Raw genomic sequence first — 27856 nt, forward strand, 5'->3', positions numbered from 1 at the left:
CAATTGGCCGATGACGCCATCAGATCTAGGCTCGGAAGCCCCAGCGCTTCGTGATGTCCAAGAACGCCTGAACATATAGCTGCCACTCTCCGGGCTCCAAGGTATGGCGACTGAGAAAGTCCGCCTTGACATTCATGACTCTGGCAATGTGGGCCGCTGACAGCTGTTCCAGGTTCGCTTCCGCCCACTGGCATAGATTCATGGCCTCCTTGGCTAGAGGGGCGCTCTTGGTACCTCCCTAGCAGTTGACATAGGCCACAGCCGTGGCATTGTCCGACAGGACCCGTACAGGCTTCAACGCCAGTACCGGGATGAACTCCAAAAGCGCCAACCGAATGGCTCTGAGTTCCAGGAGGTTGATAGACCACTTTACCTCTGCAGGAGACCAGAGCCCCTGCGCTGTCCTTCCCAAGCAGCGGGCTCCCCAGCCCGACAAAGAGGCGTCCGTCGTGACGACAATCCACTCCGGGGTCACCAGAGGCATTCCTGCAGACAATTTGTCTGTCTGCGTCCACCAGCTCAGCGCCTTGCGCACTGCTGGGTCCAAGGGAAGGCGCACAGCATAATCCTCCGACATCGGAGTCCAGCGCTGCAGCAGAGAGTGTTGTAGTGGTCTCATATGAGCCCTGGCCCAGGGCACTACTTCCATCGTGGCCGTCATAGAGCCCAACAGCTGCACATAGTCCCAAGCCCGAAGAGGAGAGGCTACTAGGAACTGGTCCATCTGAGCCTGAAGCTTGACAATCCGATTGTCTGGCAGGAACACTCTGCCCACTTGGGTGTCGAAACGAACTCCCAGATACTCCAGGGACTGAGTTGGGCGCAGCTGGCTTTCCTCCCAGTTGATGATCCACCCCAGGGAGCTCAAAAGAGCAACCACCCGGTTCACAGCTTTGCCGCACTCTGCATCAGAGGGGGCTCGGATCAACCAGTCGTCCAGATAAGGATGGACTTGTACTCCTTCCTTCCTCAGGAAGGCCGCGATGACCACCATTACTTTGGAGAAGGTCCGCGGAGCAGTAGCCAACCCGAACGGGAGGGCTCTGAACTGGAAGTGTCGGCCCAGTACTGCAAAACGCCGAAAGCGTTGATGAGGAGGCCAGATGGGAATATGCAAGTATGCTTCCTTGATGTCCAAGGATGCCAGGAACTCTCCTGCCTTAACTGCCGCTATAACAGAGCGGAGGGTCTCCATGCGAAAGTGCCTGATTGACCCCTTGAGGTCGAGGATAGGCCGTACAGAACCTCCTTTCTTTGGTACCCAAAGTAAATGGAGTAACGTCCCTTGCCAAGCTGATTTTCTGGCACCGGAACGACCGCACCCAGGCGGATCAGATTGTCCAAGGTCTGCTGCACTGCCACAGCTTGACCGGAGACTTGCAGGGAGAGAGTACAAACCCGTCTCTTAAGGGTCGGCAGAACTCTAGCTTGTAGCCGTCTCTGATGACTTCCCGCACTCAAGCGTCTGAAGTTATTGTGATCCACTCGCCCAGAAACGAGGACAGCCGTCCTCCAATCTGCACTGGGGCGTGGACCAAGGCCCCGTCATTGGGTACGAGACCCTAGGGGAGGACCGGAGGGAGCACCTCCGGGACGGCGGTCTCTGCGAAAGGAATGCTGCTTGGAGGAGAAGTTCCTCTTGCAGGAAGAGGGGGCAGAGGAGCCCGACCTGCCCGGGCGGTACCGACGGGCTTCCTGAAACCGTCCTCTGGAGGTACCGGGGCGAGCACTAGCCCGAGCCCAGACCTCTGGTAACCTCTTGCCCTTAGACGTGCCGAGATCGGTCACGATTTTGTCCAGCTCGACCCCAAAGAGCAGCTTGCCTTTAAAAGGCAATCTAGCCAGGCGGGATTTAGAGGCGTGGTCCGCAGACCTATGCTTCAGCCAAAGCCACCGCCGCGCAGAGATTGTCTGGGCCATGCCTTTAGCTGAGGCCCTCAAGACATCATACAGCAAGTCTGCCAAATAGGCTAAGTCCGATTCCAGGGCCGGCCAATCAGCCCTCAAGGAATGATCCGAGGGGGAAGCCCGCTGCACCATAGTCAGGCACGCCCTGGCCACATAGGAACCGCAAACTGAGGCCTGCAAACTTAAAGCAGCCGCCTCAAAGGACGACCTTAAGGCCGCCTCCAATCTTCTGTCTTGGGCGTCCTATAGGGCCGTGCCACCTACCACTGGCAACGCCGTTTTCTTAGTCACCGCAGTGATTAAAGAAACCACGGTAGGCCACAGATAGGCCTCACGTTCACTTTCAGGCAAAGGATAGAGGCGGGACATAGCCCTAACCACTTTAAAGCTCGCTTCCGGGACATCCCACTGAGCCGAAATTAAGGTGTGCATGGCATCATGCACGTGGAAGGTTCTATGCGGGCACTTCGTCCCCAGCATAATGGCAGAGCCAACAGGGGCTGAGGGAGAGACGTCCTCCGGAGAGGAAATCTTCAAAATGCCCATGGCCTGCATTAACAGGTTGGGCAAATCCTCTGAGCTAAAAAGAGCGGGGGAGAGACATGCTGCGCATCCAAGATGGCGTCCGGCGCGACACTCCGCGAAGGAGCCGCGCGGGAAGAATGGCGCTTAACTTTAGCCGCTTGTGCCGTCGCCCAAATTAAGGGCGTTCATGGCATCAATGTCTCCCACCTCAAGGGCGGCCCAAGAAGAAGCCGTCCGAGCCGCGTGGCCGGCCAATATGGCGGAGGCGAGCAGCGGGGGATGGGCGTTTATGGCGGGAAAAACCGCCACACCGGAGGAAGGACCGGGACACTCATCGGTCACGAAACTGTCACCCAACAAGGGCGAATCAGACTTTAAGACCCCCGCATCCCCTCTAGAAGCGCACACGCGATCCGGGGAGCGACTCTTTGCGCCCTCGCCCTCCGACGCCATAGGCCACGTGGAGACCAATCGGGGAACCCCCTGCCCGCTATAAAAGGTAAAAATTACCTGCTGTCCGCTCCGAGCTGTAACGACCTGGTGTCCCAGTGAGTAGCTGCAATAAACGTTTAAATAAACGTTGAAATAAACGCCTTTAAGGACGTTCAAAATTTTTTTTTTTTTTAAACGGAGCCAGCGGGAGGGGGGAGAAAAGGAGGGACCTGGCGCCACCAGGTTTGCACTTGCTCAAGAAGAGCCCTCAACCCCAGGCACTCAACAAAACCTAAAAATTAGGCTTGGAGGCCTAGCCAGAGCTGCTGCTGTGTGTGACCACCACCTGCTGAGATAGAGAACATACAGAGGAGTTTCCGGCAGCACATGACCACATATAGGGAGGCAAAGGTTTGCTCTCTATCTCCACCTGCTGGTAGATGGACACAACCCACCAGTCTATGGATTGATCAGCATGATGATATGGAAACACCTATGAGAAATCAACTTGGAGTTTTGGCACTTCGAGACCTAATGGTGGCAGTAAATCATTTTGTTTCAGATATAATTTTATTAGAGAGTTACATGAACTGTTTAACTGAACCCTTTGAGAGTAAAAAATTGATATAACAAAAGATTCTACATAAGCAAGAAGTGGTTATGATAATAGACCAGAAATTTTGAATAATAAAATGAATATTATTATAGATGATTAATATCGAGATTATTGTTTTTCCCAGAGTTCCGGGTATGACTCCTAAAGTTTTCCTCAGAAATATTTCCTCAAATTATTACTTTAAAAGGAGTGAAGCCTGTGAAAACTGGGATTACTTTAATCAGTGGGATTTGAATTAGAGACTTAAGTATATGTATTGTTAAATAATTTCTGGTTTTTAAAAGAGAAAGAATGTAATCAGATGTATTATTTCTAACTAATATTGGACAACAAGTATGTTTTTCAATGAAATGATTTGACTATACACCATATTGGCCTTGAAGAAGCCAACCAGATGATCAATGTGGAATAATGAATTAGACGAGTAATATCTGGGGATAATCAGGTTAATACCACAGTTTTTTTTCTTCTGTTTAATTGATCTCCTTATCTTGTTTCACTCTACCTATTTAGTGGTCTAAGGAAGAGAATAGAATTACCTGAAATAATTCCTACATATTACTTTCTCTGTATTTCCAGCAAGTTATTCTATCGCTTGTAAAAATTTAAATGGTTATAAATAAAAAATAAAAAAGGACTGGTCAGTTCCTTGAAGCACAGCCAGAGCTCAGCATCCTGCACAGTAACGCTCAGACACCAGAGAGAGAGGGGGGGGCCTGACACCAGAGAAAGAGAGGGGGGGGGCTTGACACCAGAAGGGGAGGAGGTATCTCTGTCACACACACTCTCTCTCTCTCTCACAGTCAATGTCTTTCTCTCTCTCACTCTCACACACTCTATGTCTCACACTGTATCACATTCACTCTCTATGTGTCACACAGTCACTCACACACTCTTTTGGTCTCATACACTCAGTCTCACAGAGAGTGTGTCTCACACACACTCTCTCTCTCGCACACACTGTATCTGTGTGAAACACACTCTCGCACACACTGTCTCTCACATACGCACTTGCACACACTCTCATTCTCACACACACACACTCTCTCTCTCACAGACACACTCGCACCCAGACTCACTCTCTCTCTCTCACACTCACATACACACTCCGAGGAAAACCTTGCTAGCGCCCGTTTCATTTGTGTCAGAAACGGGGCATTTTTACTAGTAGTCTATGATATCCTGCTTTTGTGCACTTTCGAAGACAGTTCAGAGAGCTATACTATATATTCTCTATTGTTTTCCTATTTATTGATGTATTTCTTTACATTTTCTTATTACTTATTGTAAACCACCCAGAAAAGCAACTCATAGGCAGTATATCAAGTACTATTAAATTTGAAACTTGATGTGGATGGCAACAGAGCTGAGAAAGAGTACTCACCGGATTACATTTTGACATTTTGACCTTTAAAACTTTAGCAGTCCCTGAGCCTCTCTGTCTTTTAAAATAACACCCCTTACACCCAGACACATATTCTGAGGTCATCCAAACTCAATTTACTATCTACTCCGTCTTCTAGAGAATTATTCCATGAGCATAGGAGGCATACTATGTTCTCTTATTAAGGCCCAAAACTGTGGAACCCCCGGCCACCCCACTTGAGACAAATTACCTCATTGTCCATCTTTAAGGCTGAACTTAAGACCTTCTTCTTTAAAAATGCTTATGCTTAAGCTTTGTCGAACCCTGTTGTTTTTACCTTTAGCTTACCCATCTGGTTTGTTTTTCCCTTGCCCCCCTCTTTCCTATTCATTTTGTAGTTCTGTTTACCCCATTTGTTTCTAGTTGGTGCTGTTTGTCCTCCCCTTTTTGTTTTTTTTAGATTGTATGCCGCCCAGATGGTATGTTCTATTGGGCGGGATAGAAAGTCTTGAATAAACTTGAAACTAATTTAGTATGGAAACATGTAATTACCACTTGATCCCCTAATCCTTACCAGCTGAAAGAGTTGAGGACAGCGAGCATATAGCACAAACTTGTGGGCATACAGAATGTCACCAGAGTCCATCTGAAGCTGCACATCACTCAGGTGTGGGTTGTTGACCATCCCACTGAAATCAACAGCCAAGGTATCAAGTGAGAGCTAAAAGAATAGAGAGATAATTGTAACACAATACAAGAACCTATTCCCTCTCATTATAATAATCAGTGACAATGTCAAGGTGAATAGAAAATCAGCATTTCCCATTCTAAAAATGTTGTAATAAATGGACTGGTGACAAGATGAACGTGTGTCAAGTAAACCAATCAATCAATTCCCCTTTACTGAGGATGACCTCCCCCCCCCCCCCCCCCAAACAAAAAAAACAAACCCTTTAAAATCACCAACCTATGGAGATAGTGTCCACAGCCACAGGGAGGTAAAGAAAATTAAGTTATTGCACAACAGTGACATCTACATGTGGGACACGTCATGTGTAACATATTGGATTCTAAGGGCTGGGTAAAGGGAGACTGGTGAGGCCTAAAAAGTGGGGGACTGGAAGCTTGGGCATAAAAGGAATCAGTTAAAAATTATTATGGATTTACATACACATCATAACATTACCACAGAAATGTTTATGAAGAATATTCTTTGTTATATGCATTCTGGTAAAAAAAAAAAAAAGACACCCTCCCATGTAGGGTGGAGCAATTCCTGCCAGTGCTGCATGATATACCACAGAGTAACAAATTAACTAAACAGCAGTATTCTGTATGGTTTGTAGTTCTCTTAATAAATGGTTTACAACATCCCAAATAAACAATGTTACAGTAATCCAATTTTGACAAAAATAATGCCTGAACAATGCAAAACTTTTAAACATGAAAATACCTTCCAACTATCGATAACGTATCACCTGTCTGCTTCCTACCTATTTAGGCTCAAATGTCTTGTTAACTATACCCTGTTTAAATTCAAATATAAATAGTGAGTTACCAGGACAAATCTCACATTTTGAATTTTCTGCCTTGTACACTGAACTTGCTGTCCAGACAAAAATTAACCAGTTAATGCACAAGGAGGAGAAGGGTATGCCAAAGGAGTGATTAAATTTCAACTGGATAGTATAAATATTTACCACTATCAAGATAACTCTGGTTAGAAAATACCTGGCCTAAAAGTAACCAGAAGAGTCATTTAGTCAACTTTGATCTGGTATATTTGGTGGTGGGCAGTTAGCCAGGTAAGTTTGAGTATCTGGTCAAACCGGATACCTTAAGAGTCTATGCTGCACATGAATATCAACCTCAGTACATACTGGTGACTAGGAGATTCAATTTCAGCATTGCTGATTACATACATAATAGATGACAGCAGATAAAGACTGTCACATAAGGTATGATGTGAAATTATATATGCATAATTGATCTAGATTTGTCTTGCAGACCGTAGAAGTATGTCTGGCACAGGCCCTGTTCTCCAACTACTGAAGATGTCATCGAAGCCCCTCTCCAGCCCATCTAAATCTGTCCAGCCACAATAAGGGTACAGACCATAGAAGTCTGCCCGGCAGTGACTTTGTTTCCCAGTTGCAAGAGCTACAATCTACGTACCACTAAGCTTGTTGGGTTCTATTCTTTACATACAGGATTCCTTTGTGTTTATCCCACGCATTTGTGAATTCTGTTACAGTTTTCATCTCCACCATTTCCCACAGGAGTGCATTCCAGGTATCTACCATCCTCTCTGTGAAAACGTATGTCCTGATGTTATGCCTGAGTTGGCCCCCTGAAGTCTGATTGCTACAAGAGAGGAGTCTCAGCAAACCAGAAAAATACTCATAACAGTCAAAATGTTGTTTCTTATTTTTTAAAACTGTATGGTTTTTTTTTATCCCAGTAAATCTCTGATTTCCCACAAGTTCTATCGAGGGTAGAGCACAGAAAGCATCCACCTTCTATTTGGAACTGATGGAAACCAGAGAGTAAAAAGAAAGAGAATGAAGCAGGGCTGGTGTTAAGATATTCAGGGGCCCAGTGAAGAAACTGGGGACGGGGCCCCAAAGCTGGTCCTCAGCTTATGCCTTCTTCAGCTTGAGGCAGGCCCTTGTAGTATGGGAGCCCAGGGCAATTGCCCTGTTTGCCATCCCCTATCGCTGGCCCTGGAATGAAGTTTCTGGTGCTCATTACATCAACAATTAGAGAAATGACTCCAATCATTACAGCGAAGTTCTATATAACTCCATCCACCTTAAAATTTATATTTACATACAGCTCTTACAGTGCAGTGGCTGCCCATCCTCCTCCTCTTCTTTGCGTTAGGTGATGGGACAAACCCACTAGGGATAATATCACTGGCCTCTGACCCATTTCCTGGGAGGGGAGAGAAAAAAATGGATGAATTTGGCTAATGTCTTTCGGAAAAAGGACAAAGGAGTGGAAATCCATTTAAGGAGGACAAATGTCGTAAACTACGAGATCAAAGATATATCAGGGGTTCAGCTCATGTTATCACTTAAGTTCATCCTTTTATTTTACAGACTAGTTAGGTACAGTTGATACCTTAAAGGCTAACACAGAATTAAAGTATTAAATATAAAAGATAAGGGTGTAATAAGGTCACCTAAGGTTAGGCACCTAAACTGTGCGCACTAAGCACGAATTCTATAACGGCAATTACATGTGTAATTACTATTATAGAATACTAGTGTCAGGCATTTAAACTGCGGACTTACATTAGGCAAGAGCTTGAATGCTAGATCAACAGCTGGTGTAAATGCCTGCACCTAACTGCTGTCTATAACCTTAGCGCTTAAGTGCAGTTATACGCGTAACTGTGATTAATTCCAATTATAGCCAATTACTATTTGAAAATGCCAATCAGCACCCAATTTAACAATTCATGTACATGCGTAACTGGCAGTATCCTATAACACATGCGTGCAATTTTGCGCATTAAGCATGAAAATCGGCATGCAAGATTATAGAATTAGGGAGTAAATTAACACAAAAAGTCTGATGTGCACTACACATGAACCAGGCCTGACCCCTTTCTCCTTTTTTCCAACTGTGCTGTTTGACCATTGGTGAGCATGAGCAAGAAAAGATACAGAGGATGGCAAGCAAAAAATGAGAAAGGGTAAAGCAGAGAGACAAAAAAAAAGGAGGATGAGGGGCTGAACTAGGGAGCAGAGCAGTTGTTCTTTTGCTCCAGGCTCACCCCTTCCCCTCCTCTGTCCTAACAGGCTGCCTGGAGCTCAAACACACCTGCTGCTCTAGTTCTGGAGTCTGAAAAGAAGTAGTGAAACTGCATTCCAGGCTATTCCCCAGAAATTAAGCCCTGCTTAAATAGGAAGAGGAACTACTGTAAAAAAAAAAAAAAACAATGATGTGGGGCAGTGGTGTGCTGGTAAATTTTTAACAACAGGCTCTCTCCCTGCGCCCCCCCCCCCCCAAAAAAAAAAAAACAATTGCAGAGCTGGCTATACCCGGGGAGACAGCATGCTTTCAAACAATCCTTACATCCAAATTTACCTTCTTTTAATGTAAAAAAAAAAAAAAAAATCCTTTATCCTCCATCTTTTAAGACACTGCCTACCTGCTGGACAGTGATGGCACTTGAAGGAAAGCAAGTTTGGTCCAGTGAAGACCAACTCAAAATAACCTGGCTGTTCCTTAGATGGACTCTAGTATTGTCATATTGAAAATGCGACCATATCATGACTCTGCGGTTATGCTCCACTAATAAGTTAAAAGATTAACTGGATTTCTTGAAAGGATTATATAAACTTAGGATGCAGGACTAGGGACACACATACACATATTTAGTCAAGATCATAATTCTTCATGTACAGCCACAAAACAACCTTATAGGGTGGATAGTGTTCACAATGAGCTCCTTTTATTATCGACCAGATAGAGATAAGAGTTTTCAGTTTTGGCACAGTATAATTTATCTCAAGAACAAAATATAAGAAAACCAATGGACTGCATTAGGGACTTATGGCCCATTTATGTTTAAACCAAAAAATGAAACAATATTTATTTTTATTTTGACTAATAAAACCACTTGCCCCTGAAACATGTTCAAAACAGAATAATATATGTGTGTATTTAAAAGGTAAACTGCTACAAAACAGATTAAGATTTGATTCCATGTGCCCCTATGAAAGGAGAGTTTAATTCTACTTCCATTTAATTTCAATATATTCCATCATCTTTCTAACACCAGGCTTCCCAAGGTATATTACAACAACAGTTAAGATGAACCCATCAGGAAACAGGATATCCTCACTGAAATTTGGTCATCTGTATTGTATACAGTGTATTTATTTATTATTATTTTTTTTAGTGTAGAAAAATGAGCACAAAATACAGAGTTTAAAATTGCTGGAGGTTGTTGATATATATATGAGAAAGTTTTGCGATAAATATGTTCAGCTATGTGGGAGTTATGTAAACAAAAAGTTAATAAAAAGAATTTAAAAACAAATTTGCTGTTTCTACCAGCTATAAAGCGAATGCTACATACCTGTAGAAAGTATTCTCCGAGGACAGCAGGCTGATTGTTCTCACTGATGGGTGACGTCCACGGCAGCCCCTCCAATCGGAACACTTTACTAGCAAAGGCCTTTGCTAGTCCTCGCGCGCTGATGCGCACCGCGCATGCGCGGCCATCTTCCCGCCCGAACCGGCTCGTGTTCGTCAGTCCTATACGTAGCAAGACAAAGACAAGGGAAGACACAACTCTAAAGGGGAGGCGGGCGGGTTTGTGAGAACAATCAGCCTGCTGTCCTCGGAGAATACCTTCTACAGGTATGTAGCATTCGCTTTCTCCGAGGACAAGCAGGCTGCTTGTTCTCACTGATGGGGTATCCCTAGCCCCCAGGCTCACTCAAAACAACAAACATGGTCAATTGGGCCTCGCAACGGCGAGGACATAACTGAGATTGACCTAACAATTTATCCAACTAACTGAGTGTGTAGCCTGGAACAGAATAAACATGGGCCCTCGGGGGGTGGAGTTGGATTCTAAACCCCGAACAGATTCTGAAGCACTGACTGCCCAAACCGACTGTCGCGTCGGGTATCCTGCTGCAGGCAGTAATGAGATGTGAATGTGTGGACAGATGACCACGTCGCAGCTTTGCAAATCTCTTCAATAGTGGCTGACTTCAAGTGGGCTACCGACGCTGCCATGGCTCTAACATTATGAGCGGTGACATGACCCTCAAGAGCCAGCCCAGCCTGGGCGTAAGTGAAGGAAATGCAATCTGTTAGCCAATTGGATATGGTGCGTTTCCCCACAGCCACTGCCCTCCTGTTGGGATCAAAAGAAACAAACAATTGGGCGGACTGTCTGTTGGGCTGTGTCCGCTCCAGATAGAAGGCCATTGCTCTCTTGCAGTCCAATGTGTGCAGCTGATGTTCAGCAGGGCAGGAATGAGGACGGGGAAAGAATGTTGGCAAGACAATTGACTGGTTCAGATGGAACTCCAACACAACCTTTGGCAAGAACTTAGGGTGAGTGCGGAGGACTACTCTGTTATGATGAAATTTGGTGTAAGGAGCCTGGGCTACCAGGGCCTGAAGCTCACTGACTCTACGAGCTGAAGTAACTGCCACCAAGAAAATGACCTTCCAGGTCAAGTACTTCAGATGGCAGGAGTTCAGTGGCTCAAAAGGAGGTTTCATCAGCTGGGTGAGAACGACATTGCGATCCCATGACACTGTAGGAGGCTTGACGGGAGGCTTTGACAAAAGCAAACCTCTCATGAAGCGAACAACTAAAGGCTGTCCTGAGATCGGCTTACCTTCCACACGGTAATGGTATGCACTAACTGCGCTAAGGTGAACCCTTACAGAGTTGGTCTTGAGACCAGACTCAGACAAGTGCAGAAGGTATTCAAGCAGGGTCTGTGTAGGACAAGAGCGAGGATCTAGGGCCTTGCTGTCACACCAGACGGCAAACCTCCTCCACAGAAAGAAGTAACTCCTCTTAGTGGAATCTTTCCTGGACGCAAGCAAGATGCGGGAGACACCCTCTGACAGACCCAAAGAGGCAAAGTCTACGCTCTCAACATCCAGGCCGTGAGAGCCAGAGACTGGAGGTTGGGATGCAGAAGCGCCCCTTCGTCCTGTGTGATGAGGGTCGGAAAACACTCCAATCTCCACGGTTCTTCGGAGGACAACTCCAGAAGAAGAGGGAACCAGATCTGACACGGCCAAAAAGGAGCAATCAGAATCATGGTGCCTCGGTCTTGCTTGAGTTTCAACAAAGTCTTCCCCACCAGAGATATGGAAGGATAAGCATACAGCAGACCCTCCCCCCAGTCCAGGAGGAAGGCATCCGATGCCAGTCTGCCGTGGGCCTGAAGCCTGGAACAGAACTGAGGGACTTTGTGGTTGGCTCGAGATGCAAAGAGATCTACCAAGGGGGTGCCCCACACCTGGAAGATCTGTCGCACTACACGGGAATTGAGCGACCACTCGTGAGGTTGCATAATCCTGCTCAACCTGTCGGCCAGACTGTTGTTTACGCCTGCCAGATATGTGGCTTGGAGCACCATGCCGTGACGGCGAGCCCAGAGCCACATGCTGACGGCTTCCTGACACAGGGGGCGAGATCCGGTGCCCCCCTGCTTGTTGATGTAATACATGGCAACCTGATTGTCTGTCTGAATTTGGATAATTTGGTGGGACAGCCGATCTCTGAAAGCCTTCAGAGCGTTCCAGACCGCTCGTAACTCCAGGAGATTGATCTGCAGATCGCGTTCCTGGAGGGACCAGCTTCCTTGGGTGTGAAGCCCATCCATAGTCAGCACTTTTTGTGGCTGAGGAATTTGGAAAGGACGTCCCAGAGTCAAATTGGACCAAATCGTCCACCAATACAGGGATTTGAGAAAACTCGTGGACAGGTGGATCACGTCTTCTAGATCCCCAGCAGCCTGAAACCACTGGGAAGCTAGGGTCCATTGAGCAGATCTCATGTGAAGGCGGGCCATGGGAGTCACATGAACTGTGGAGGCCATGTGGCCCAGCAATCTCAACATCTGCCGAGCTGTGATCTGCTGGGACGCTCGCACCCGCGAGACGAGGGACAACAAGTTGTTGGCTCTCGCCTCTGGGAGATAGGCACGAGCTGTCCGAGAATCCAGCAGAGCTCCTATGAATTCGAGTCTCTGCACTGGGAGAAGATGGGACTTTGGATAATTTATCACAAACCCCAGTAGCTCCAGGAGGCGAATAGTCATCTGCATGGACTGTAGAGCTCCTGCCTCGGATGTGTTCTTCACCAGCCAATCGTCGAGATATGGGAACACGTGTACCCCCAGCCTGCGAAGTGCTGCTGCTACTACAGCCAAGCACTTCGTGAACACTCTGGGCGCAGAGGCGAGCCCAAAGGGTAGAACACAGTACTGGAAGTGACGTGTGCCCAGCTGAAATCGCAGATACTGTCTGTGAGCTGGCAGTATCGGGATGTGCGTGTAGGCGTCCTTCAAGTCCAGAGAGCATAGCCAATCGTTTTCCTGAATCATGGGGAGAAGGGTGCCCAGGGAAAGCATCCTGAACTTTTCCTTGACCAGATATTTGTTCAGGGCCCTTAGGTCTAGGATGGGACGCATCCCCCCTGTTTTCTTTTCCACAAGGAAGTACCTGGAATAGAATCCCAGCCCTTCCTGCCCGGATGGCACAGGCTCGACCGCATTGGCGCTGAGAAGGGCGGAGAGTTCCTCTGCAAGTACCTGCTTGTGTTGGAAGCTGTAAGACTGAGCTCCCGGTGGACAATTTGGAGGTTTGGAGGCCAAATTGAGGGTGTATCCTTGCCGGACTATTTGAAGAACCCACTGATTGGAGATTATGAGAGGCCACCTTTGGTGAAAAACTTTCAACCTCCCTCCGACCGGCAGGTCGCCCGGCATTGACACTTGGATGTCGGCTATGCTCTGCTGGAGCCAGTCAAAAGCTCGTCCCTTGCTTTTGCTGGGGAGCAGAGGGGCCTTGCTGAGTCGCACGCTGCTGACGAGAGCGAGCGCGCTGGGGCTTAGCCTGGACCGCAGGCTGTCGAGAAGGAGGATTGTACCTACGCTTACCAGAAGAGTAGGGAACAGTCTTCCTTCCCCCATAAAAACGTCTACCTGTAGAGGTACAAGCTGAAGGCTGCCGGCGGGAGAAATTGTCGAGAGCGGTGTCCCGCTGGTGGAGCTGCTCTACCACCTGTTCGACCTTCTCTCCAAAAATATTATCCGCACGGCAAGGTGAGTCCGCAATCCGCTGCTGGATCCTATTCTCCAGGTCGGAGGCACGCAGCCATGAGAGTCTGCGCATCACCACACCTTGAGCAGCGGCCCTGGACGCAACATCAAAGGTGTCATACACCCCTCTGGCCAGGAATTTTCTGCACGCCTTCAGCTGCCTGACCACCTCCTGAAATGGCTTGGCTTGCTCAGGGGGGAGCTTGTCCACCAAGCCCGCCAACTGCCGCTCATTGTTCCGCATGTGTATGCTCGTGTAGAGCTGGTAAGACTGGATTTTGGCCACGAGCATAGAAGAATGGTAGGCCTTCCTCCCAAATGAGTCTAAGGTTCTAGAGTCCTTGCCCGGGGCGCCGAAGCATGCTCTCTAGAACTCTTAGCCTTCTTTAGGGCCAAATCCACAACTCCAGAGTCGTGAGGCAACTGAGTGCGCATCAGCTCTGGGTCCCCATGGATCCAGTACTGGGACTCGATCTTCTTGGGAATGTGGGGATTACTTAAAGGCTTGGTCCAGTTCGCCAGCAATGTCTTTTTTAGGACATGATGCATGGGTACTGTGGACGCTTCCTTAGGTGGAGAAGGATAGTCCAGGAGCTCAAACATTTCAGCCCTGGGCTCGTCCTCCACAACCACCGGGAAGGGGATGGCCGTAGACATCTCCCGGACAAAGGCCGCAAACGACAGACTCTCGGGAGGAGAAAGCTGCCTTTCAGGGGAGGGAGTGGGATCAGAAGGAAGGCCATCAGACTCCTCGTCAGAAAAATATCTGATGTCCTCCTCCTCCTCCCACGAGGCCTCACCATCGGTATCAGACACAAGTTCACGGACCTGTGTCTGAAGCCGTGCCCGGCTCAACTCTGTGGAACCACGGCCACGGTGTGAGCGTCGAGAGGTAGACTCCCTCGCCCGCACCGGCGAAGCTCCCTCCGCCGACGTCGTCGGGGAGCCTTCCTGGGAGGCGACCGGGAGACCTCACCCCGGGCAAGGGGCCAGCCGGCGCCTCACTCGACGGTACCGGAGGCGCAAGCACCCCCGGTACCGGAGGGGAAGGGCGCAACAGCTCTCCCAGGATCTCTGGGAGAACGGCCCGGAGACTCTCGTGCAGAGCGGCTGTGGAGAAAGACATAGAAGCCGATGCAGGTGTCGATGTCAGAGTCTGTTCCGGGCGTGGAGGCTGTTCCGGGCTGTCCAAGGTGGAGCGCATCGACACCTCCTGAACAGAGGGTGAGCGGTCCTCCCGGTGCCGATGCCTACTGGGTGCCGACTCCCTCGGCGACCCAGAGCTCTCTGTACCGACGCGGGAAGGAGACCAGTGTCGATGCTTCTTTCACTTTTTCAAACGAAGCATGTCACCGGAGCTTCCCGGTACCGACGAGGAGGACGTAGAATCCAGCCGTCGCTTCCTCGGGGCCGAGGCCGAAGAAGGTCGGTCTCGGGGGGGGCTGTACCGCAGGAACCCTCAGGGTAGGGGGAGACCCACCCGAAGGCTCACCGCCACCAGCAGGGGAATGGACAGCCCTCACCTGCACTCCAGTCGAAGCAGCACCGTCCGACGACATCAGCACTAGTGGAAGTCCCGGTACCACCGACGCCGACGCAGCCTTCCGATGTCTCGGCCCCAACGCAGAGGGTCGATGCCTCGATGCACTCGATGCAGTCGTGGCCGAGGACGGAGGTCTTGACGCTGTCGACGTCAACGCACTCGATACTCCTGGTGCCGATGCCGACGAAGGGCCTGAGAACAAAACGTTCCACTGGGCCAATCTCGCTACCTGAGTCCTTTTCTGTAAAAGGGCGCAAAGACTACAGGCCTGCGGGCGGTGCCCAGCCCCCAGACACTGAAGACACGACACATGCCTGTCAGTGAGCGAGATTACCCGGGCGCACTGGGTGCACTTCTTGAAGCCGCTGGGAGACTTCGATGACATGGGCGGAAAAATCACGCCGGTGAAATCAAAACTCGTAATTGCGGTAAGGCACCAAAAAGAGGGGGAGAATAAATTCGACCCGAGGCCTCAAAAGGGCCTACCCCGAAAACGAAAGAAAACTTAACGAGGCAAAAACTGGAAATACAGGAAGGGGAAAAAGACCGAAAGGCCTTCTTCCGAAATCCCTTTTTTTTTTTTTTTTTTAGCGAAAAGTCAAAAAGACGCGCGAGGGTCAACTTAAGGGGCGTGAACAGCGTAAACACGACCGTACCGAGCGCGGACAAAAGAAGACTGACGAACACGAGCTGGTTCGGGCAGGAAGACGGCCGCGCATGCGCGGTGCGCATCGGCGTGCGAGGACTAGCAAAGGCCTTTGCTAGTAAAGTGTTCCGATTGGAGGGGCTGCCGTGGACGTCACCCATCAGTGAGACCAAGCAGCCTGCTTGTCCTCGGAGAATAATTTTTAAAGATGTTTTAGTGATATTCAATTGTTATTTCATGCTATTTATATCATATGGGAAGCTTTCAAATAAATTAAAAAGCTGTCCAATAAGTACAAAAAGAAACAAAAAACCTTGACCTCTACCTTTTAAGGCACTACTCCTATCCAATTGAAACAGCTTTAGACTTGTTACAGATGAACAATAAAGAACGACAATGTGGATGCAGCATTGCAGCAGCTCATAGGTTTGCTTGCTTTGGTTTGAGTGTACACTAAAGGAGATGACAGCTGTGTGGGGGAGTGAAAACAGAGATTAACCAAATTGGCTTCCTTGCTTACCGTGGAGTAGATAGGCAGACTCATCACTTCAAACCTGCTTGGTCCCGACAGTGTCCTTTGCCTGCCACGTCCTGCCTATGCGGAAACAGCAAATTGAATCAGAGAAGGCGGGACGTGGCAGCAGAAGGACCCCGCCGCTGGCATCTTGTCCTAACCACCGCCTGCAGGTAGGGTAGGATGGCGGGGAGGGGGGGGGGAGAGGTTGAGGGAGGGAGCGGATGCGGGAGGGAAGAAACTGAAGGGACAGAAAGTTCAAGTTAAACGCATGGGGCAGTGGGAAGGGCAGCAGGGGAGAGAGAATCAGAACTCGGACGGTTGAAGTGTTTTTTTTTTTGGGGGGGGGGGCCGGGGACAATGCTCCCCCAAACTAATTTCCACTTGACTTGTCCTCCCCCAACAAACATGCCCAGCAATAAGCCTGCTTAAATTCTTACCAGGTAATGCTGCTGTGCACTTTGTAGCAACAATGAACGATCAGCCCAGCAGCCAGCAGGGCTCTCCTGTCTCCTCTGTCCTCTCTGGCAGCTGAATTCTCAGGAGGACAGCAGCGGGGCAGCCAAGCTGAGTGTTGGACGGTACAGCTCCATGACCAGCTGAGCTGAGCTGTGATCAGGAGCGCTGCTGAGGTGAGCCAGCCCACGAGCACACAAATCTCTTGCCTGCAGTGCAGCACGAGGAGGCAGGATTGCCACACACCACACATGCACCAATATCAGGTGACAGCTGGTGTGTTTGGGCATGCGTGCCTCCAGCCTCCCACTGCAATTTGTGGGGAAAAAAAAAAACCTCCAACAGCACACACTGATGTGGGGGAAGGTGGTAGTGGTGCAAGCTTTAAGCCCTTGTCCCTTTAAGTTCAGTTCTCATTATTTGATTTCTACAATAGAAGCTTTTTTTTTAATGTTTTATTTATTCAAATATTAAAAGGCAAGTCAATACATTGTAACAAAATACAAAATAGGAGCTTTTTCAGTGGTTACTGATATGATTAAAAAATTAGTTTAACCCATATCATGGTTTTAATAAAGGCCTGGAACACCGTTCCACCACAACTTAAGCCTAGAGCAGAAACAACATTAGACAAGAGACTTATACATTTATATATTGTATTACCTGATCCCTGTATTTGCTGGGTCTGGCCAGCACCAGGATTCCACTGGGTGAGAGTAAGCCCTTCTCTTGCTAGCTCTGTCAAGTCTTGCAGAGTCTGTCTTTCCTTCTGGCTGTAAGATAAAGCCTGATAACTATTGTTGACACCCCATCCAGGCTCTCTGAAGGCTTCTCCGTTCCCTGCACTGCTCATATGAACATCTGAAGAAAAGTCAGGCGCAAGGCTGAAGGAAGCCTGAATCAGAGATGTTTGTGGCCTCTCTGATGACCTGGGTAGCAGAATGTTCTCCTTCTGTTAATTATAAATAGATAACTATAATTTTAAAAAAAACCTACTTATAATTTTTCTAACATTTTGAACAAACAGTAGGAAAACATTTATAAAGTGATTAATCTCTACATGCATCCAGAGGCATATCATTCTTCTGTGTGAACCAATCAGGGTCAAAATTAGTTGAAGGACAACCTTGGGTCTAGAATTTACTCTACTATACCAACATAGTAGATGACAGCAGCTAAACACTGAAATAGACAACGTAATCTGTGCAGTAAGGTAATAACAAGTTGCACAATTAATTCAAGCTGATATGGCTCTAGTCACACACAAGGTTATGTCACACCAAAAAGTGCAGGGAAAATTATCTACTACTAGTAAAAAAGCCCCGTTTCTGATGCAAATGAAACGGGGGCTAGCAAGGTTTTCTTCAGAGTGTGCATGTGGGAGTGTGTGTCCCTGCCCTCTCTCCCTCCCCCTCCCCCCTTGGAGTCCAGTCCTTCAGTGTTAAGTTTCCTGCAGTTCTGTGTTACAGAGAGAATGAGGGCATCTCTCTCCCCTCCCCCTCTGAGTCCTTCACTGTTACAGAGAGAGGGATTTCGTGCTGTGCTGTTTTCCTTCACTCATGGGGAAACCGGATATCTCTGGCGCTTCACACTTCCGGCTGGAGGCTTCATAGAACGTTGGTCTTGCCTTTTATATATATAGATAATAATTTGCACCTACAACGTTCTGAAGCTGACTCCGTGGCAGACTTCAGTGAAGGGTTCATAAGTCTGTCACCAATCTCTCTCTGTCCCGCCCTCACGTCAAAAACGTGATGACGTCAAGGGCGGAACAGTGAGAGGGAAGGGCACGCTGCAGAGTTGCCAGGCAAAGGAAAGTGACGTCACGTGCATGAGGGTGTCGTCGTCCCTCCCTTCCTTCCTCCCTCCCTGTTCCAGGCCCCCTCCCTCCGATTTTTAGAAGTCATCTTCACTTATCAAGTCAGGTTTACGGCGGCAGCGGTAAAACGCATGCAGGCTCGGCCCTTCTCTCAGCTGTGGTCCCGCCCTTGCAGAAACAGGAAATGAGGGCAGGACCACAGCTGAGAGTGAGAGAAGGGCCGAGCCTGCACGCCTTTTACCACTGCTGGCAGCCACCGCAACCTCAACGAGGTAAGACAAGATGACTTTTAAAATTCGTAGGGAGGGGGCCTGGAACTGGGAGGGAGGGAGGAGGACCCTGGAACTCGGACCGAGGGGGGGGGGAACCCTGAAACTCAGACCGAGGGGGGGGACCCTGAAACTCGGAGGGAGGGGGGAGCCTGAAACTCGGACCGAGGGGGGGGGACCCTGAAACTCGGAGGGAGGGGGGGGGAACCCTGAAACTCAGACTGAGGGGGGGGACCCTGAAACTTGGAGGGACCCTGAAACTCAGAAGGAGGGAGGGGTTGACCCTGGAACTCGGAGGGACGGTGGGGGGGGGGGGTCGACCCCGGAACACGGAGGGACGGTGGGGGGGGTCCCCTGGCACACACTCTCAATCTCACACACACGCACCCAGTCTCACTCTCTCTCTGTCTCACACACACACTTGCACATTCACTCTCTCTCTCTCACACACAGTCACTCTCACACACACTCTCTCAAACATACACACTCCAAGGAAAACCTTGCTAGTGCCTGTTTCATTTCTTTGAGAAACGGGCCTTTTTTACTTGTGTATAATAGAATCTTTTCAGGACAGGTGATAATGATTTATTTCATAAAATATGAATAGGAAGTATGTGTGCACCTGTGATACAATCACTGTTTTCCTCAAGAAATGCCTTACAAAATTACCCCCTATGAAGGTAATTTTCTAAACTTTGCACAGATTTTGCACCAATTCTCAAAGGAAAAATATGCATGTCCTTTCTATTTCAAAATTACTCAAGTAAAGAGGAGCTGCAGAAATTTACATCACCTTTTTTTTGGTCAGAACTATTTGTGTTGGTGCCTCTCCTGGTGTAATCTCACCTCAAAAAGAGGAAGTAAAAGTATAACAGCCCCCCCACAAAAACCAAAAACAACAAAAAAAAACGTGAGGTATGGATCTAAAGGCAAACGCTAATCTATATGATAAACTAAACTCCATAATAACAATGCCACAAACAGGTAGATATGAGATAAGACACTTAAAGTCTGGAAGAAAAAGCCTCAAAATTGGCACTTCAAAACTGTGCTCATAGATATTCAAATCATGGGCAAAAACCTTTCTTCAATAGTAACAACTCATATTTTTTTACAATTCTCAAAATCCAAACAAACTTTTATACGCAGTGTGTACAGAGCAGGTCCTCATGACAATGGCCAGCATGTCACAGTTACCGTACTGCTGCATCATGGACTCTCAGGACCAAAATGGTTTTCATGCATCACGTGGTCATATTCAGTATCCAGTGTGATATGATGCACATAAACTGCATATAAAAATTACACTTGGATTTTCAGAATTTAAAAAAAAAAATTTCCACTAAAATTGAGTTATCACTATTGAAGGAAGGAAGGTCTTTGAATACATGTGAGCACAGTTTTGAAGTGCCAATTCTGAGGCTTTTCCTTCTAGACTTTAATAGTCTTTGCTGATATCTACATGTTTCTGGCATTGTTATTGTGGAGTTTAGTTTATAAGGTAAAAGTATATCCAAAGTTCTTGAACATGAATACCTTATCCATATTAATAATTCTCACCTGGACAACGTTCTGAAGCTCACTCTGTGGGAGGGAAACAATGAAGGCTAGGCTGTCAGCTCACTCACTCTCACTCATACACCACTCACTGTCACTCATAGACACGCCCTCAGCCACGCCACTTCCGGACATAATTCGCGACCCCAACGTTCGAAATGAAGCCTACAAACTGGAAGTGTGAGGCCAGAGATATCCTTTTGGCCCATGGCTCAAAACTGGAACTCTGAGGTGTCCTGTGGCCCGCCCTCACGTCAGAACGTTATGACGACGAGGGAGGAGCACAGTCCACAGGCACACGCGATCTCACCCTGCCCCTCGGCGGCCATGTTGGTGGCTCAGGCGGGACCTGCATCACAGCGCGCAAGTGCCTGGAGGGGGCTTCCGGCACAGCTGGGTCGCTGACCATGGGACAGCTGAGTTGCTGACGATGCGTGCGGATGGGGTGCCGGCGCTGGAAACGCGATCTCCCCGTGCCTGCACCGGGCTTGGGGGACAGCTGGGTCACTCACGATGCGTGCGGATGGCTGAGAAGGCTGCACACGCCGACCCCAACGAGGATCGCTGCACACCAAAACCGGCGGTTGAGGGACACCTGCGTCGCTCACGATGGGTGCCGATGGCTGGGGAGGCTGCACACGAGCGTCCCTGCACACCACAACCTTGCTAGCGCCCGTTTCATCTCTCCCAGAAACGGGCATTTTTTTTACTAGTACATATATATAGTGGGTAATCTTCAAAATACCATTTTATTCAGGTAAACAGTAGTTTACAAGGATAAATGGCTTCTGAACACTGCTTTCTTGCAATGTAGGCTTTGCTGTAGAGGCTTACTATACCTGAACACTTAGAACCACAATATAGTGCTGCATCTTTTCCCATTCCACTATAAAAATTAACCTTTTTTTTTTTTCTTTTTAAAGACTGGCAACTGCAAGCTAAATTAAACCTACATATACACTGCCGACCCCTATCCAGGTTCCGGCACTGAATATCCAGGTATTCAGCAGCCTACCAGAGGTTACTCAGATATCTCTGATATTCAAAGCCAATACCCAGAAAGCTACCTGGAGAGGTTAATTCAGCCTTTTTGCTGACCTGTGTTAACCAGATTGTTATATGGGTACTGACTCTGAATATCAGCATGGCTGGGTAACTCCCAGCTCTGTCCTGGCTCAGCACTAACCACATAGTGTTGTAGCAGTCTGCCTGAATATCTACTACTGAATATTGTCTTATAACTGCACATTTTTATAAAATAAATCAGCACTTGTGCACTATTAGGACTGGATCTGGGCAACTGGGTGCTTGAGTAACCTTAATAAAACACATACTTTTCTGAACTTCTCATATAGGCATCCTGTTATAAAATCAGGTCAAAATACCCAAATCCTCCAATGGAGTCAAACTGAAACAGGCCAAAACATGATGATATATTCCATATTAACTTGATGATATATTCCATATTAACTTGATGATATATTCCATATTATACAAATGTTACTCATACTGAATTTCTGCTGAATCTTCTATCATTTGATTGACTCTGTCTCATCTGCTGGTTGATGGACATAACTCATTGGTTCTGGACTGGTCTGGTAATGATGATAATAAACAATAATTGCTAAAGCTGTTTGTGAAGCAGTCCTTACCTCGGGTGGTTTCCACACTGAAAGTGGAGGAACAAGTGCATCCAAGTAATATGATTCAGGTGCATAGTTCTCCTGCAGTGAGCTCCTCTCCCACAGCTTGCTGTGCCCACTTCTAGCCAATGTTTGACACAAGGCTGAATCTGGGGCACCCTCCTCCCAGAACCTGCTGGGAGGAAGCACAGGAGTGTTGGGTGATTCGTCATCCTCTGTCAGGAGCAGGGCCACCCGCTGCTGGATCTGCTGAAAGGCTGACACCGGATCCTGGATTAACAGTGGAGGTACTGGAGCTTCCTTCCTCTTCTTCCGACTCTTTTTCTCTTTGGTAGTAATGAAGAAAAAAAAAAGAGTAATGTGGCATAACTGCACATACCTATTGGTACACATTCAGTTTGCTCACCCTAACCCCATATTCATCTTGCAGAATCACAGGACGTTCATATCATGAAAAGGAGCTGTGCTGGTGGGAAAGTGCAGGTAGCTCATCTAAGGAGAAATTAGACCTTACCTGCTAATTTGCTTTCCTTTAGTCCCTCCGGACTGGCCCAGAATGTGACAGATGGGTTGTGCACGCCTTCCAGCAGGTGGTGACTGAGAACTGTGACTCTAGAGAGAGAGCCAATAAGAGCCCTTGCCAGCTAGAGAAAGATCCAGTATTATCGTAACAAAGCAGAAGGAAAGGAGCAGAACCTGGGCTGTGCATCTGTGGACCTGAGCAGCCACCGGCACTTCGACAACACAGAGCCAGTGCCTAATATCACACGTGCTTCTGAGAGATGCCACTCCAGGCAGAGCACTTAAGTTTGTTGTGTCCTTTTATTTATTTATTTTAAATCTATATCTTATTTATTTATTTGTATATACCAGCAAATGTACAATGCAGCTCCAACAGGAACCCAACAGAAGACCAGAATACACTGAGGGAGGGATCTGAGCCGGTCTGGAGGGACTAAAGGAAAGCAAATTAGCACGTAAGATCTAATTTCTCCTTCCTTAGAATCCCTCCAGACCAGCCCAGAATGTGACTGATGGGAAGTAACAAAGCAGTAAGAACATGGGAGGGATCTAAGTAACCCCGCCGAAAGAACCATTGTACCAAACACAACATCCTTACGACACTGCACATCCAACCAAAAAGCTTTGAAAAAGAATACAAAGACAAACAAGGGACCACCCTTAGAAATAACTCTCCGAAGAGGCTGCCTGTCATGGAAAGCGCCGTATCGAATTTCTGGAGAGCAAATAAGCGGAAGCAATCACGTCTTTAAGCCAAAGAGAAACCATAGGATTAGAAGCCATGATCCATTTGTGCAAAGCCCTGACCAGAAGAAACAGACAATTATGGCACAAACTTCCATAGACTAACTACAGCTTGAAAACTTCCCAGACAAGAAAAGATTCCAAGTGGCACCAGACATACAATCTTGAAGAAGACCGAGCCAAGACAATACCACCAACTAGAGACAAGAGGCACTGAGACAAGCCCTTGGAACCTAAGACTTTTGGAGTGGAGGAGTGGCCTAGTGGTTAGGGTGGTGGACTTTGGTCCTGGGGAACTGAGGAACTGAGTTCGATTCCCACTTCAGGCACAGGCAGCTCCTTGTGACTCTGGGCAAGTCACTTAACCCTCCATTGCCCCATGTAAGCCGCACTGAGCCTGCCATGAGTGGGAAACCACGGGGTACAAATGTAACAAAAACAAAAAGAGGGAATGGGGTGTAACACCACCCGACCCTTAGAGACGTCCAAAATCGGAGACACACAAGAAAGAAACTGCAGTTCTGCAACTTGCCGAGCCGAAGCGATAGTCCCCCAAAATACTGAGTTAAGTGCCAAGACTCATAAAGGACTGGAAGTCAAAGGCTCAAACAGAGGCTTGGTTAGAACCGAGAGCACCAAACAAAGATGCCAAGCAGTAAAACAACCGACCGGGAAGGAGGAGCATAAGGTTTACCCCGCACAAAATAAAATCCCGGCTAGAAGGCCAACGCCTTACCTAGAGCGGAACCACGGAAAAACAGGACAAGGCGACACCTTGTACCCTAAGAGAGGCCAAAGGTAGAGCTTTGTCAAGACCTTGCTAAAGGAAGAGAAATACAGCTCCTCCCACCACGCTTCAAGAAGTCCACCAGACCTGATATAAGTTAGGAACGCAGACTGATGCCCCAACTGAAGCATAGAGACCCATATGCTCACCGAGTACACTCCGTTTGATTGCCAACTATGTCTGCTCATGAGCCAAGTCATAAGACAAAAACAAGCAGATCCGGAGAAGACATCGGACTCTGACCCAGAAGACCTATCTACTGTAGAAACCGAATAGGAAAACTGACTGGAAGGACCCAAAGATTAGTGCACCCAGGCCTGCAAAGCTAGTCCGACTCCACCAAAAACACTCGGCCTTCGAGTATTGGAATCCTCCGAAAGAGAGGGCCTAAGAGAGGTCTCCGAGGCCAGACCTAGAGTAGACTGGCCAGCCAAAAACAAAGGAGCGTTATTCCCCTCTATGTTCTTGGGTCTTGCGACTGACGTATAGAAGAAGCTTCGCATTGAGCACGGACGCAAAAGAAACTATCGTTGAAAGTCCTCAATGATCTGCCATTGCTTGAAACGCTAGACGCTGAGAACCCACTCTCTGGGATCCAACGCATTTCGACCTAGAAAGTCTGCCTGAATGTTTTGAATGCCTGTGACATGAGCCGCGGAAAGAGCTACACAATGTGAATTCGCCCAGAGCAGAAGTTCTTGCCGAATGTTATATATGATGAGAACCGACTAAACCGCCAGCCAGCGACGAAACGCCCAGGGAGTCATCCGAAGTGCTCTGGTGTCCCTAAGGTAGATCGGGCAAGCTGTCTCCTGTCAAGACTGGAGACCATGAGCACAATGTCAGTAAGTACCTCAGCCCCCCGAGACCGGCATCTATTGAGATGACTATCCGTGTCGGGTGCTCCAAGGGCCCACCCTTGAATAGATTGGACCTCCAGAGCCCCCAGGAGGGTGCCCTCCACCTGCTTCAGCAGGGATAAACCCCTCCGAAGGGACAGGGACAAACCCCTCCGAAGGGACACCACCTTGTAGTGGTGGAGGGGCTTCTGTGTTTCAATGACTCAGAGGGCTAAGCTGAAGGGTTACCCATATCAGACAGGCCTCTGAGGAGAAACCAGACAAAGAGTGTCCCAAACTAGGGAGAGTGGAAAGATGGTGACCTGAAGCTCGTACGCTCAACGGCCCAGCTGCCCTCTGAAGTTTTGTCTTTGTTTACTTGAAATTTCCTCTCTGCATTTGCAGTTACCTTAACTGAGAGGAAGGGGAAATGGGGGGGGGGGGGGGGGGGTCAGCTGCTGATGACCAGCGTTTTGTCCCCCTGAGCAGCAAGTGTGGGACTGCTGCGCGATGAGCTGCCCACAGATGATTGGGTTGATGAGTCCTTTGATTAGCGCCGGCGAAGGAGCGTCGATGCTCTTGGACCTGGAAACAACTTCATCGCTCTCAAGTCATTTAACCACCATGTCCAAAGGAGTGGAGGAGTGAGTTAGGAGTGTATGCTAAAACGGAAGTCGTTTACAGCTGAACCCGTGTCGGCGGTGCCACTCCTAAACCAGTAAGAGCTATCAGCTTGGAGTTTTTGGCTCCCATGGAGATTACATTGAATATCATCTGGAAGGCGCTCCAGGACCTAACGGTGGTAGTAAATAATTTTGCTTCAGATATAATCTTATTAGTAAGCCACATGGATAATCAAATCGAATCCTTTGAGAATGAAAAATTGATACAGCAAATGAAGTTCTACAGGAGTAGGAAACAGTTAAGATTTTGAAAATGATAATACACCAGAAAAATTTGAAAATGAATATTATTACAGATGATTAATATCGAGATTGTTGTTTTCCCAGAGTTCCGGGTATGACTCCTAAAGTTTTTTCCTCTGAAATGATTCCTCTTAGTATATTAATTCAAAAGGAGTGAAGCCTGCGAAACTGGGATTACCTTAATCAGTGGGAATTGGATTAGAGATTCAAGTGTTTGTATTGTTAAATAATTTCTGGTTTTAAAAGAGAAAAAAAATTAAATTTAGGTGTATTATTTCCACTAATATTGGACAATAAGTATGTTTCCAACGAAATTGACTATACACTGTCTTGGGTTTGAAGAAGCCAACCAGACGATCAATGTGGAATAATGATTCAGATAAATAACAACTGGGGATAATCAGGTTAATACCACGTTTTCTTTGTTTATTGTTGTTTAATTGATCTCCTTGTCTTGTTTCACTCTCCCTATTTATTTTGTGGTCTAAGAAAGAGAAAGATTGTATATAATCCATTTATTTAGTTGAGATTGTTTTCCTCTAATATTGTATTAATGTACAGTCATCTCTGTATTACTGCAAGTGACCCTTGTAAAATGAAAAATTATAAATGATTAAAAAAAAAAAAAAAAGCAGGGACAAAATTTGTCTGCAGAGAATACCTCTGCGGCGACTACCTGGAGAACAGAGAGTTTTAAAAAGGCCGCGTGTGAACCCATGCTCAGGGCACTGCTTCTATTGCTGGCACTATTGAACCCAGCCTGAATAGAATACCTTGCTTTCGGCCTCGAGGACTGTAACCGCAGGCGAAACTGAGACTGCAACTTGAGGCTATGGACCGGGAAAGGAAGAATCCGCTCCAACTGATTATGGAAATAGCCTCTAGACACTCCAGCAACTGGAGAGACAGTAGACAACTCTGCTGCGAGTGCACTACCCAACCTAGGGACTGCAAAACAATGGAGCCTGACTCGGTGGATGGCCTGACCACTCTTCTGCTATGACTGTTCTGATCAGCCAATCATGCAGGAACTGATGAAAGAGGAAGTCCTCTGTTTTGAAAGACACCTCCACTACTACCATCACCTTGGTAAGCCTATTAAGAGCACTTGCAAGCCTGAAAGGCAGCGGCTGAAACTGATAGAGCACGGTCACCCCTGCAAGCCGAGAAAAAAAAATGTAGATGCGCTGTCCAAAAAGATTATGAAGATATGCTGCTGGTAGAATCAGAGCAGCCAAAAATTCTCCGTGTGGGCCATTTACTAAGTGCGCTAAGCAAGGACTATGAGAACTGGCATGGGTAAACTGATTCTGCACAGGCAGGTAAGCCATTACTGAGGAGACATGGTGGCTAGCACATGCTAATTCGCATGAACTCCACATTGCCAAACTGAGTGGAAATTAGGCGGGACTAGGATACAGAATGAGCATAGACTGTATACTACAGTTAGAACTCAATAAGTACGGTACATTAACCGACCCTTTTTCACATAGGCAGGTTCCCTGAGCACCGCCTCAACAACAGGCGCTGAATTGGATCCATGCTACTTGCCACCAGGAGTATGTACACAAGTACAGTGACTTTTTCTTTTTCCATTGCCACAGTCGTAGAGAAGATACTGGCACACTTCCAACACTACTACACAGCCTTTGCAATTATCGCGATATAACCCCTGACAGATCTAGATGCAAACTACTTCTCAGCTCTGTAGACTGAAGCTAGGCACATGCTGCAAGAAATGCAAAAAAATCATTTACTAATAATTATCATGAAAGAGGAGAACTAACACATCCCTTTGGAACTTATTAAGACCCCATCCAACAATCCTCCCAAAAATCCATACACCGTGCCTCACACCAACTTTTTTTATTTTTTTTTAAATCAAGGCAGAGCGTGAGTTAGCAAGAGCAGCTTCAGCCCTCTGTGGA

General features: G+C 47.6%; 1 protein-coding gene across 6 annotated transcripts in view; it reads right to left on the reverse strand.

Annotated features, from left to right (window-relative positions):
- SLX4 (SLX4 structure-specific endonuclease subunit) overlaps window positions 1-27856 on the reverse strand; it is a 125219-nt gene that overhangs the window by 43001 nt on the left and 54362 nt on the right. For 4 of the 6 annotated variants that reach the window (XM_030211227.1, XM_030211225.1, XM_030211226.1 and 1 more), the window contains 4 exons: window positions 22120-22436; window positions 17486-17774; window positions 7681-7781; window positions 5422-5568 (listed from right to left, as the gene is read on the reverse strand). In XM_030211227.1, the coding sequence (XP_030067087.1) occupies window positions 5422-5568; window positions 7681-7781; window positions 17486-17774; window positions 22120-22436 (854 nt within the window). The remainder of the gene's footprint in view (window positions 1-5421; window positions 5569-7680; window positions 7782-17485; window positions 17775-22119; window positions 22437-27856) is intronic. The other 2 variants (XM_030211228.1, XM_030211230.1) reach the window with 1 other exon arrangement.

This window comes from Microcaecilia unicolor, chromosome 8, assembly GCF_901765095.1.
Source record: "Microcaecilia unicolor chromosome 8, aMicUni1.1, whole genome shotgun sequence".
NCBI lineage: Eukaryota > Metazoa > Chordata > Amphibia > Gymnophiona > Siphonopidae > Microcaecilia > Microcaecilia unicolor.